At 32.2% G+C, this 12,550-nt stretch overlaps 1 protein-coding gene across 3 annotated transcripts; it reads right to left on the reverse strand.

The window, feature by feature from the left end:
* Nucleotides 1-6,163, reverse strand: LOC111365930 (outer envelope pore protein 16-3, chloroplastic/mitochondrial-like). Of its 3 annotated transcripts, none has more exons than XM_022986493.1 (3): nucleotides 6,025-6,163; nucleotides 4,770-5,130; nucleotides 1-434 (listed from the first exon to the last, which is right to left on the reverse strand). In XM_022986493.1, exons 2-3 carry the CDS (start codon nucleotides 5,098-5,100, stop codon nucleotides 286-288), a joined length of 480 nt encoding a protein of 159 aa, XP_022842261.1. In that variant the 5' UTR covers nucleotides 5,101-5,130; nucleotides 6,025-6,163; the 3' UTR covers nucleotides 1-285. The 3 variants fall into 3 exon arrangements, with proteins under 3 accessions (XP_022842261.1, XP_022842263.1, XP_022842262.1); XM_022986495.1 differs by having other exon boundaries at nucleotides 4,770-5,113; nucleotides 6,025-6,157; XM_022986494.1 differs by having other exon boundaries at nucleotides 4,770-5,146; nucleotides 6,025-6,151.
* Between the last annotated feature and the right edge of the window lie 6,387 nt (nucleotides 6,164-12,550).

Below are 12,550 nucleotides of genomic sequence, written 5' to 3' on the forward strand. Positions count from 1 at the left end.
TGGTGAAAATCAATGGTGAAAAAGTATATATAAACCAGTTCTAACAATTATTCTCCGTTAAACAACGAAAGCACATTGCAAGAAAATGCTCCAACACCTCCCGACAGCTTTTCTAGGTCATTTGAACATAATCCAAAACTACATGCGTCCAAATGGAGATTTCTTCTCATGGTAGAAACTAAAAAATAATAGTAACTTATTCAAATTCGCCATACGAGAACAGAAACAAAGATAAGAAGCCAGAAAACACAGCCCAGAAGTACATTAAATATCCGAGTGCTCCAACTAGCTTTCGACATTAGGCCTCTTCTTGAGGGAGTAAGGATAGTACTCCTTGCCATTATCAATTCTTGTGGTCTGACCTCCAGCATCAATGACAGCAGAAGTCACTGCAAGTGCTGCTCCCGCAGAGATTGCTGAGGATATGCTCCTTCCTGTGGAGCATGATAAATACAAAAGCCCAAAATTATAAACACCATTCTAATGTATTGCCCCTAAATGGAAATAGAACATTCTACCTTAAACTTGGCCTGCCTTTTCAAGTCCAAAATGAGAGGGAAAATGGATAACTTCATATATTAGGACAGTATCAGGACGTAAGCTAGCCAAAATAACATCATTACCAATGCAGGTTTATTCAGGCAGGATATTAGCATTTGTTTCAATACAGTAGAGTAAAATTGTAAGGCTTGATAAGCATCTAAAACTATGGAAGATAGAATGAGGGTATGGCAGCCGTGTTAACAATGAAGATTCAGCCATACACCCTTGGGGATAAGAACAGAATAATTAACTCCTTTACTCGAATAACAAATTATTTAATATATAAATAAAATTAAATGAATCAATCTTCTCTTAAACACTTTTTGATGAGGTCATTCAATATACAGTATCAGAGCTGAGAAAGGTCCTAGATTTGAGCCTTTCATCACCGATTTCTGAGAAAAAGTCGTGTCGTGTTAGACCCAGTCAAACTGATGCAGGATGAGGGATGATTCCTGGAGAATAATTAGAAATAGCAAAATAGCACAACTAGCAAGTAGAATTCCAGCGAGGAGAAGAAGAAGGCAGTAAGAAGGGGGAAAGGGCTGGAGAGAAAGGGGGGAGAAAACCAGAGAAGAAGTAGAAATCAGGGGAAAGGGGAGAATGAGGAAGCCATAGGCAACAACCCAAGCATTCTATTCTTTAATTCATCAATTCATCAACTGTCTCAAATACGCAACAAAACAGAAATAAATAACAAAACAAAAATCCTAAAGAGAAGGACTTGGGTCAAACCCGCTAAACAAACCCAATAACAGAAATATAAATAATAATCCAAATAGAATATAACTAATAGTCCAAATAGAAAATAAATAGTAAATGGAAGAAAATAAATAGTAAATGCTTTGATGCAGGATGAGGGATGATTCCTGCAGAATAATTAGAAATAGCAAAATAGCACAATTAGCAAGTAGAATTCCAGCGAGAAGAAGAAGAAGGCAGCAAGAAGGGGGAAAGAGCCGGAGAGAAAGGGGGGAGAAAACCAGAGAAGAAGTAGAAATCAGGGAAAAGGGGAGAAGAAGGAAGCCATAGGTAACAATCCAAGCATTCTATTCTTTAATTCATCAATTCATCAACTGTCTCAAATACGTAACAAAACAGAAATAAATAACAAAACAAAAACCCTAAAGAGAAGGGTTTGGGCCAAACCCGCTAAACAAGCCCAATAACAGAAATATAAATAATAATCCAAATAGAATATAACTAATAGTCCAAATAGAAAATAAATAGTAAATGGAAGAAAATAAATAGTAAATAAATGTCCGCATCACAAACGAAACCACCAAACTGCCATGGCACAGAAGGCCTCCCAGCTGAAGACAAGAAGGGCTATCTAGAGGCCAAAACAATGTGTAAGTCTATCTTGGAACGATCTGGAAAGGTGGCAGACCCATAATTGTCAAGAGAAGGACCATAAGCCAATTTGGATCTGTAGAGGTCCAAATTCATACAATACAGTTCGTAAGATGTTTCTCAAGCTGGATAGAAGAGCTTGGACAAGGAAGCTGAGTTCAACCTTGCTCAATTTGGCATCTGTGCTGTCACTACTGACCTAAAGCACAAGCTTGCCAAACATATCAAACAGGGCATGGCACATCACAGGATGTGACATGATATTGGCGATATGATATAGCAACACTGCAATTGTAGAACATGGCTGCTTTACCTCACCCACTAAACCATTCAACTAATATGCGGTGCAAGGTGAGCGCATGAGAGAAATTCCAAAACCTATAAACACTGTTGGATTTACTACTCTTCTACAGTAAAACCTGCCGGGATCACCAATCCTCAGTTTCCACTTTCCAGTGGTCAAGTAGACTCTAAGGGTGTGTTTGATTTGGAAAATTTTCCATGGAAAATGGCCTTTTTCCACCCAAATTTCAACTTTTGGAATGTTTGATTGCCATTTTTCCCATGGAATATATTTTCCTAACTTAGAAAATATGTTTAATTTTCCTTATTTTTGAGGAAAATATTTTCTTTTGTGCGAGGTAGGATTCTGTTTTCCTCAAAACAAGGGAAACATTTTCCATTCCAATTAAACACGCTCTAAATGTTCTATTTTGCATAATCTAGTATATTTTAATGGCAAACAATTGACTAGGAGATGATTTGAACGTAAATGTCAAGTATTTGAAGAAAAAACAAATGCAGCCTAGAGGTTAGGGTGTGGTGAAGATATCAATAAATGAAAGTCAGTTTACACTTTTGGACAAAGTGGTCCTTTAATACACATAATCATCAAAAACTATAAAAACTGAGAACTTACATAAATGTCTCGTTATAAAATTTAAAAAAGAAAAAGAAGAAACATTTAGTCCAAAGAAAACTTTTCAGGACATACAAGTCTTTTAGAAATATTTGTTAATATCAATGTTACTCCCTCCATCCCACAGAAATAAGCTTGCTTCCATTTTTACACGGACCAAAATTTAATTAGCCTATGTTTGGCCTCCATTTTTTCAAAAATTCTATCACACATTCTCCCATAAAATAATTTTACACGTAAATCCAATTTGTGCTTATTTTTTATCCACACATTCTCCAAAAACACTATTTCAAAGTACATTTTCGTTCCAAAAATGAGACTCAATCAGGGCCTCAATATAGTTAGAACAATAAATTTTACTAATGTTTTTCCTAATATACCCCTACAATGAGTCCTGGTTTAAATAAAAAATTGTTTATATTTGTTATAATAAATACGAGCATATTAGAAAAAACTAATAAATCAATTATATTCTCTTAATTAAGAAAGTGAACTATAATTTTTGACAAAAGAATAAAGACAGCAAGCCTATCTTTATGGGACAGTGGGAGTATTTTTTTGTCATCAGCATTATTTCTTCACCTATTCCAAATTTCAAAATGCAGATAATATGTACAACGATAATTGAGAACACAAGTGGAATTGAACAACTGAATCATTCATTTTGTACACTAAAATACATTCAAAACGTTCAAGTTTTGTAATATTTTGGTTCTAACTTATTGAAGAATGTGAAAACCATATAGACAGATACAATAAAATAAAAATCGAGCGAGAGAGAGAACAAAATTATTAGTTTATCCCGTATAATAACTTAGTAGTCTTAAAAAAGTTTTACATGACTATCTTTTGAATTGCTAAGGCTCATATAAAATTTTCCCAAAAAAAATATAGAGTGCATACTTGGCAGGATGAATAGCTATAATCAATTAAAAATATCTTATATATGGCAACTGCCAAGTATGCCAGCAATGCAAATGATTCCGTTCCTATGTTCATAAATATTTAGCAATGATGCCTGAAAAGCGTTTGAATTGGCTCTTCTGAAGGTGGAGAAAAATAGGTGAGAACAGCACAAAAACCTTATTTAGAATTACCATGTCTTGTCCCGTTAGAAAACTTAAAGATCATATTCCCGAAATGCAAGTAAGAGGCTGACACAACAACACATTACTACATGCACATATTATCACACATCAGTGTACAAGAAAACACTAGAAATTATCTTAAGATAGCTGATAAAAATGTAGGCCTACCATTGCTTAATTGAAAATGAGCATATTGCGCTTATAAGCAAATGGTATACATTTTAAGATAAGGGCACAGTTGTTTAGATAGAGATGCTTATTGTAGAAAATAAGCACCTATTGTGTGGACAGTGAATGGATAACATGCTTCATTTTTTCAAAATGACCAAATGGATATTACATGATTACATCAAATTTTTAGATGGCAGTGGAGGAGATGGCGAGGTGTAAGGAGGAGATTTTAGTGGCAGCGAGGGTAAGGTGGGGATTAGGGTTGCATGAGAGGTGGAGAGATATCCGAAGACATTGGGCGGCTGGGAGGTGGGCAAGGTCATCTGGGAGTGGTAGAGGGGATTCTGATGATCGATTGTTGGGGTGGAAGAATATGGAGACAGGATAAGGCTACCAAGCGGTGGTTGAGGGATGGATTGGTGAAGAGGATTATGAGTGGCGGATGGAGGAGGCATGCTTGAGAAATTTATGCAGATGTACTAGATCAACTACGCCATCTTGTTGATTAAAGTGCATAAATACATAAAAAGGGCTGGGGGTGATCAACTTGGTCTCTGGGTGCTAATAAGAGAAAAGTTGGTTATAATCGTATTTGATAACTTCACCAGAGGAATATTGCATGGGAAATGTCATGTCATAAAGTTGTAATTATTGACTAGAAGAACCACACTATATAATGCAGGAGAAGATTTCACCTTTATAACCCAGAACGGAAGCACCAGCAACAAATCCACCAACAGCACCGTTTACAAAGTCTCTTTTCATCCTATACTTCTGCATCACCTGGTCGACACCAATGTAGACTCCACCAACAGCAGCAAAAGTCATCCCATAATTACCCATCATCTTCAATGTCCTAATTAGACCTGGAATTGCAATTCTCCTCTCAACTCGAGGCACATCATGCCAGGTAGCAACAATGGTACCCCAAATTGTGCCTGCAACTAGACCTGAGGTTGCACCCTTAATAGTTTTCATCATTGGACTTGTTTCATCTTCCATCTGTCTAAGCTCTGCCTGATCCATAGCTACTTTCCAACTAGAAAACAACGTATACTGTAGAGAATAATCACTTCCAATTTAAAGATAAAAATCAGTCCTGAAAAAGTGCTATTTCTCCCAATAATGTTTACCGAGTCAAATGTCAAGATGTAGCAAAATATTAACATACACAGTACAAAATATAAAAGCAAAATAATTACTAGGGCCAGCCTGACATGACAATGCCAGAACGATTTAGAAACATGGCGATTCAATTATTAACGTATTTACATGAGTAACAAAAAAAAACTAGAGAAGACATTTCTGCTAATACTGATAAGAACATTAGCCAACTCGATATTCAACATTAATCCTCTCTTGTACTTAGAACAGGTTGTTTTTAATGGATAAATCAATTTCTGAATACAGAAAATTTAATAGTATTCTGCCCTCAACAATTTATTTTTTACAATATTACCCTTTTATGTTGCATACAGCATTAAGAAATCTGAAACCTATGGAAAATAATTACTTAAAATGAATAGAAGCCATAAACCCCCTTTTAACAATTTTACCCAAAAGTCAGCCTCCCAATTCCAACAACTAGATATCCAAATTTTCAAAAATCATATTTTTACCTGCACTGGATTAGCACCTCCACCAAACCTACAGTTCCCAAATCCAATCAAACGGGATCACGATTTGACTAACAATTATATACCAATCTAACACCTCTAATTTGAGAAAAGCTAACTACTTTTTAACGTTTTATTGGATAAATTTTCCATCTTTAAACATCGGCCCTAGAATTTAATCTTACATTTCTTCCTTCAATAATTATAAATAGTAGTGGCCAAATATCCATTTGCGGAGGCGCGTGACGCGTGTAACAGTGCGCATACGCCGCGTTCTCTGCTCGTAAAAATTAATGGAAGCATCGATTTCGTAGAAAGGAAAGTTGATGCTTACCTGAACTGGTAGTGATCTGCGTGGAGAGAAAGATTGATTATCCGGTAGGATAGCGCGACAAAGCCCGAAAAGCCAAAAAAAAAGAATGTTCTATATCTTCGAGTTTCTTGTTTTGATGCTATTTATGTTAATTGTCCTCAAATAATTGGGCAATTATCTCATAGTCCAGTCTTAAAACCGGCCCAGCACATCAATAACACGACAACTCAACGGCGTATGTTATCACACGATGACTGATAAGCCAGTCGAAATTTATTAAAGGGTACTTTCACATATCATATATTTTAGGATAGAAAAAAAAAAGAATGTTCTATATCTTCGAGTTTCTTGTTTTGATGCTATTTATGTTAATTGTCCTCAAATAATTGGGCAATTATCTCATAGTCCAGTCTTAAAACCGGCCCAGCACATCAATAACACGACAACTCGACGGCGTATGTTATCACACGATGACTGATAAGCCAGTCGAAATTTATTAAAGGGTACTTTCACATATCCTATATTTTAGGATAGTTTTGAAAAAACGTGATAAACTTATATTAAATGGTAAATTCTTTAAATTGAACGCAAAATAAACGCTGACCTAAAGCACGACGCAACTTGTCAAAAATAGCCTCCAATCTCGAAAAATTAAAGGAAAAAGAAGAAATCTTTCACACATCAAGCATAAACAAGATAGAGGTTGCTTCAATATTCATTCTTTAATGTTCTCTTCTCCAAATGTGAAAATACACAAACAAAATTAAGGTTTCTATGTTTTGGACTATTTCTTTAATTAGATTTGGTTGAATATTATAATGTAAATAATTGGCATTTATGAAGTTTCTTTTTTTCTTTTTCCTTTTTTTTCCTTTTTATCTTTTTGTTGTGATCGGAAACGTGTTTGAAAATAACATTGTTGAACTTGAGAGGAACGAATTTATGCATACAATGTGTTTGATCAAAAGAGAATGTGAAAAATTGACATTCTATAATTTTTCTCAAAGAAGTAATAGTATTTCATTGGAGTAACTAACTGGATGCATACGTCTACAATTTTGGAAATTTTAACATAAGAATTTAGACATTGTTTTATGTTAATACATATGAAAAAAATTTAGATTGATGCATGCAATGTATTTGCTCAAAAGAAAATGTGAAAAAGTGATATTCTGTACTTTTTTAGAAATTAGTCACAGTATTTTATTAGAGCAAGTAACTATATACATGCAATTTCGTTTGTTGAAACTTGAACCTACAAATTCAAACCTTGTTTTATATACATAAAAAGAAAATTCTAAATTAATTAAATTGAAACATGCAAGATGTTTGCTCAAAAGGAGAATAAAAAAGTGACATTCTACCACTTTTTCCTAAAAAAAAAAAAAGTAAAATATCTCATTGGAGCAATTAACTAGATGCATATGTGTACATTTTTGAAAATTTAAATATACGAATTTAAACATTATTTTTATGCTAATAAATATGAAAAAAGAAAATTTTGAATAAATTAAATTGATGTATGCAAGTGTTTGCTCAAAAGAAAAATGTGAACCAAAAAACAAAAAAAATCACAGTATTTTATTGGAACAATTAACTATATATACATGCATGTACGTTTTTTGAAATTTGAACCTACAAATTCAAACCTTCTTTTATATTAATACACATAAAAAAAGAAAATTCTGAATCAATTAAATTGATACATGCAAGATGTTTGTTCAAAATGAGAATAAAAAAGTGACTTTCTACCACTTTTTTCTAGCCATCTTTTCTTTAAAAAAAGTCAAAATATCTCATTGGAACAATTAATTAGATACATATGTGTACATTTTTTTAAATTTAAATAGACGAATTCAAACATTATTTTATGTTAATACAGATAAAAGAAATTAAATTGATGCATGCAAAATGTTCACTCAAAAGGAAAATGTAAAAAAGTGATATTCTGTCACATTTAAAAAAAAAAAAAAAGTTAATAATATCTTGTTGGAGCAATCAACTATATACATGCATATGCGTTTTTTTAAAATTTGAACCAAATTCAAACCTTTTTTTATATTAATACACATAAGAAAGAAAAATTCTGAATCAATTAAATTGATACGTGCAAGATGTTTGCTCAAAAGGAGAATAAAAAAGTGACATTCCGCCACATTTTTCTAAAAAAGTCAAAATATTTCATTGAAACAATTAACTAGATGCATATGTATACATTTTCTAAAATTTAAATATACGAATTCAAACATTATTTTCATGTTAATACATATGAAAAATAAAACTTTGAATAAATTAAATTGATGCATACAAAGCGTCTGCTCAAAAGGGAAATGTGAAAAAAGTGAAATTCTAAAAAAGTCACGATTTTTTATTTGAGCAATTAACTACTTGCATGCATGTACGTTTTTGAAATTGATATTCAAACATGTTATATGTTAATATGCATGAAAAATAAAAATTTGAATTAATTAAATTGATGCATGCAATGTGTTTGTTCAAAAGGAAAATGAAAAAGTAACATTCTACAACTTTTTTCTAAAAAATTAGAGTATCTCATTGAAACAATTAACTAGATACATATGTGTGTTTTTTAAAATTTAAATATATGAATTCAAATTTGTTTTATGTTAATGCATATGAAAAAAAAAAACTTTGAGTCAATTAAATTAAACCATTAAGGTGTTTGAGAAAATGATAATATGAAAAAATGACATTATGTCACTTTTTTCTAAAAAAAAAAAAAAAGTCACAATATTTCATTGGAAAAACTAACTAGATGCATATGTGTGTATTTTTTAAAATTTAAATACACGAATTAAAATCTTATTTTAATCTTGCATTCAATCCATATCTCTTTGAATCAATTCAATTGATGCATCCAAGGTATTCCATCACTTTTCTCTAAAAAAGAATTACGATATCTTGTTGGATCAATTAATTAGATATATACGTGTGCATTTTTTGAAAATATAAATATATGAATTCAAACCTTATTTTAATTTTGTATTCAATTCATATTCAATTTAATTGATGCATCCAAGGTTTCTGCAAAAATAAGAATGTATTTTAATCTTGTATTCAATTCACATTTATTTGAATCAATTCAATTGATGCATTCAAGATTTTTGCAAAAATGAGAATATGAAAAAGTGACTTTTTTGTCATCTTTCTATGAAAAAGTGATAGAATTATCTTTTTTTCAATTTAATTTCTATTTTGATGTTACATTTTTTGGCTTACTTCCGAGCTATTTTCTTTACTATTAGGTAAGATTTTTGTTATCATTTCGAAGTATTCACAGTAAACTTTCAAATTTAAAATTTGATAAAGGACGAGTTCGAAATAACAAGTCAAAAAGCCCGCAAGAAATAGTGTTAGCAATTATTGTTTATTTTGTGTTCCATAATTAATGTGAGATAATTTTTAAAGTATAAATTTCGTCCATAACATATTTATCATGATCACATTGCAAGCTTTCTAACAAATTTGAACCATTTAAAATAGATAATCGTAGCGTAAAATATCGTATCAAACGAAAACAATAATAAAATTTTTAAAAAATGAAAAAAATATCTAAATGGAGGAATGTTGTCGTCTTTAAAATAATTTTCTTGATTTTCAGATGTTTTATATTTTTGGTGAACGTAAATAATACGGCTATTAAAATTTAAATTTGATTTAAGTGTATTAATCAATTTCTTATTATTATTATTATTATTTTTTAAGAATATGCTCAACCTATTTGAAAGTGATTTTTTGGCCCAAGAAATTGATTTTTTGACCGTTATTTCACTATTCCAGCCGTCATATTTAACTTCTTCTATCACAGGTGGACTTCACTTTTCTCTTAACGGTCAAAAAATCAATTCTCAAAATTACTCCCAAACATGCTCGCTATTTGTAAATAATACAACACACCTCGCTGACCCTTACTTCGTCTAATTTCCTCCCCAAAAAAAAAAGTTATAATACACAAAACACTGAAAAAATCACTATTTTTTTCTGAAAGAATCTAAATTTTTGCGATAACAAAATGCAAAATGCAGATGAAATCAGAAATCTTCCAATTGACATCTCATTTGGTCGACTCGGAGGTAAAAATGTGTAATTTAAACGTCTATGCTGCTGTTTTCTATTAATGATTTTCTGGAAAATTTATTAAATTCCTTTTTTTTTTGTGTATTTTATTTGGATTTAAAATGAAGAATGGTTGATGGATCGGAAGAGAATTTGATCGGATTGGAGGAAACGATTGGCGGGGATGAAAGCGAAGATTTATTTGTGTATGAATGCGCGTATCATTATAATATGCATTATTTAATTTTGTCATGGCCATTTTTATTATGAGATCACAATAAATTTTCAGGAATTGGGTACTTGGAAGCGAAGCAAATATATGAAATTCTTCTAAAGGCGACTCCAGAAAGCCGTAACATTTTTTGCCGGCTTTCAGGTGCTGCTGTAAGATCTACAAAACAGTCACTTTTATATCTCCGAGTGTAATGGTGCTCAACACATTTGCTTCACAAAGGGGTTGTAAAATGTGTCCCGATCTTTGACTGGGGTAATTGTTGAATATTTGTTCAAAATCAATGGAATGATAATGGACTAATTGTTGGGCTCAATTGTGGAATTGGTAGAATAAAAAAAATTAAAAAAATACAAAATTTAATTTTTTGCCTATGTGTACATACTGGCTTAATTTTGTGCGTACACGAGATGTTTTTTGGTAAAATCAGAATTAAATTTTGCTTCTACTATGCATACGTATAGTGTTAAAAAATAACTGTTGGCTGATTTTTCAATTTGAAACTTGGGAGTCGTTTTGAATTAAAAGTTGCCACTTTTCATCTTATTTTGGTACCATTTCGTGATATATTAATTGAGACCTATAAATAGGTGATGAAAGATCAATACAAACATTATTAGAATTATTGAAAACATCTTGAGATCCATATATCATTCCATATTGAATTAAACTATTGATTTATATTCATATTCAAGATCTTCATTTGTGTTCTTAAATTTTTAGAGGATTGCACTTGTATTTAGATGTTAAATCCTTTATAATGTTTGATATAATCTTACAAACTGTTTGCCAAAACCCTTAAGCATCTCATTCAATCCCGAGAGGGGGCAATATAGTTTGAGGACAACGATCACGTGTTCAAGCCTCAAATTATTTTTTGACGTATTTCATGATTTCTATTCATTTTGTTTCTATAATTTTGTTGTTGTTTCTTCTCCAACCCTTATTTTTCAACAATCTCAAACTATATTGTGCAATGGAGAATGATAGAACTATGACAACCATCAAACTCATGAATCAAGATATGGTTAGATTGGATCGTTTTGACGGGACTAACTTCACGTGGTGGCAAGACAAGTTGAAATTCCTCTTAACGGCATTGAAAGTTTTTTATATTCTTGATCCAAATTTTGCACCTTTGCCGGAACCAACGAATGGAGAATCCGAAGCAATCAAGACCGAGAGACAAAAATGCCAAGAAGATGAATTGATTTGCCGTGGCCACATCTTGAATGCATTGTCGAATCGTTTGTATGATCTATACGCCAATACAACTTCGATGAAAGAAATTTGGGAAGCATTGGAAAGTAAGTACAAGGCGGAAGAAGAAGGTACAAAGAAAATTTTGATTTCTAAGTATTTTGATTTTAAATTCTTAGAAAATATCCCTCTTCTTCCCTAAGTGCATGAGTTACAAGTGATTGTCAACAAATTAAAGGTGGTAAAAATTGATATACCGGAGACTTTTCAAGTGGGGGTTATAATTGTCAAACTTTCCGGAACTTGGAAAGGATACCGGAAGAAGATCATGCATAGTTCCAAAGATTATTTTTTGGAACAATTGCAAAAGCATCTTCGAATCAAAGAGGAATCGAAAATATGTGATAAAACTGAAAATTCTCATGAGGACTCTTCTAAAGCAAATGTTGTGGAAAAACTAGAACCGCCGGCAAAATCCAACAAAAGGAAGTCTTCTAGGAATTTTAAAAAGTCCAAGAAGAAGACAAAAGGAGGTTGCTTTGTGTGTGGAAAATCTGGTCACTGTGCCAAGAATTGTAGGCACCGAAAACAAAACAATTTCGAGGCCAAAGTGAATTCCATCCAAGATAACAAAATTGTGGCTATCATAAGTGAAGTAAACGCAATCAAAGGAAATGTTCTTAGGTGGTGTTATGATACTTGTGCTATGGTACATGTATCATATGATAAATCTTTGTTCAAAACTTATCAAGAAGTGGATGGAGAACAAGAGATTCAAATGAGTAACGAGATGCGGTCTAAGGTGTTTGGAAAAGGAAGTGTAGACATTATCTTCAATTCTGGGAAAAATCGTTACTCTAACTAGTATACTACATGTTCCGGATATGAATAGGAACCTAGTTAGTGGCAATCTCTTGAAAAAATTGGGTATCAAATGTGTTTATGAGTCCGGCAAACTTGTACTATCTCTTAATGGGAAATTTGTTGGAAAAGGCTATTCGTGTTAAGGAATTGTCAAATTATGTACTGTTGACAATG

The sequence above is a fragment of the Olea europaea genome, chromosome 17, assembly GCF_002742605.1.
Source record: "Olea europaea var. sylvestris chromosome 17, O_europaea_v1, whole genome shotgun sequence".
In the NCBI taxonomy this organism is placed as follows: domain Eukaryota; kingdom Viridiplantae; phylum Streptophyta; class Magnoliopsida; order Lamiales; family Oleaceae; genus Olea; species Olea europaea.

What these genes read in the sequence shown, in the direction of transcription:
- LOC111365930 (XM_022986493.1), bottom strand. Translation starts at nt 5,100, where the DNA reads ATGGATCAGGCAGAGCTTAGACAGATGGAAGATGAAACAAGTCCAATG. An exon ending in TTCCGTTCTGGGTTATAAAG is followed by an intron (nt 435 to 4,769) that starts GTGAAATCTTCT and finishes CATGCTCCACAG; the next exon opens with GAAGGAGCATATCCTCAGCA.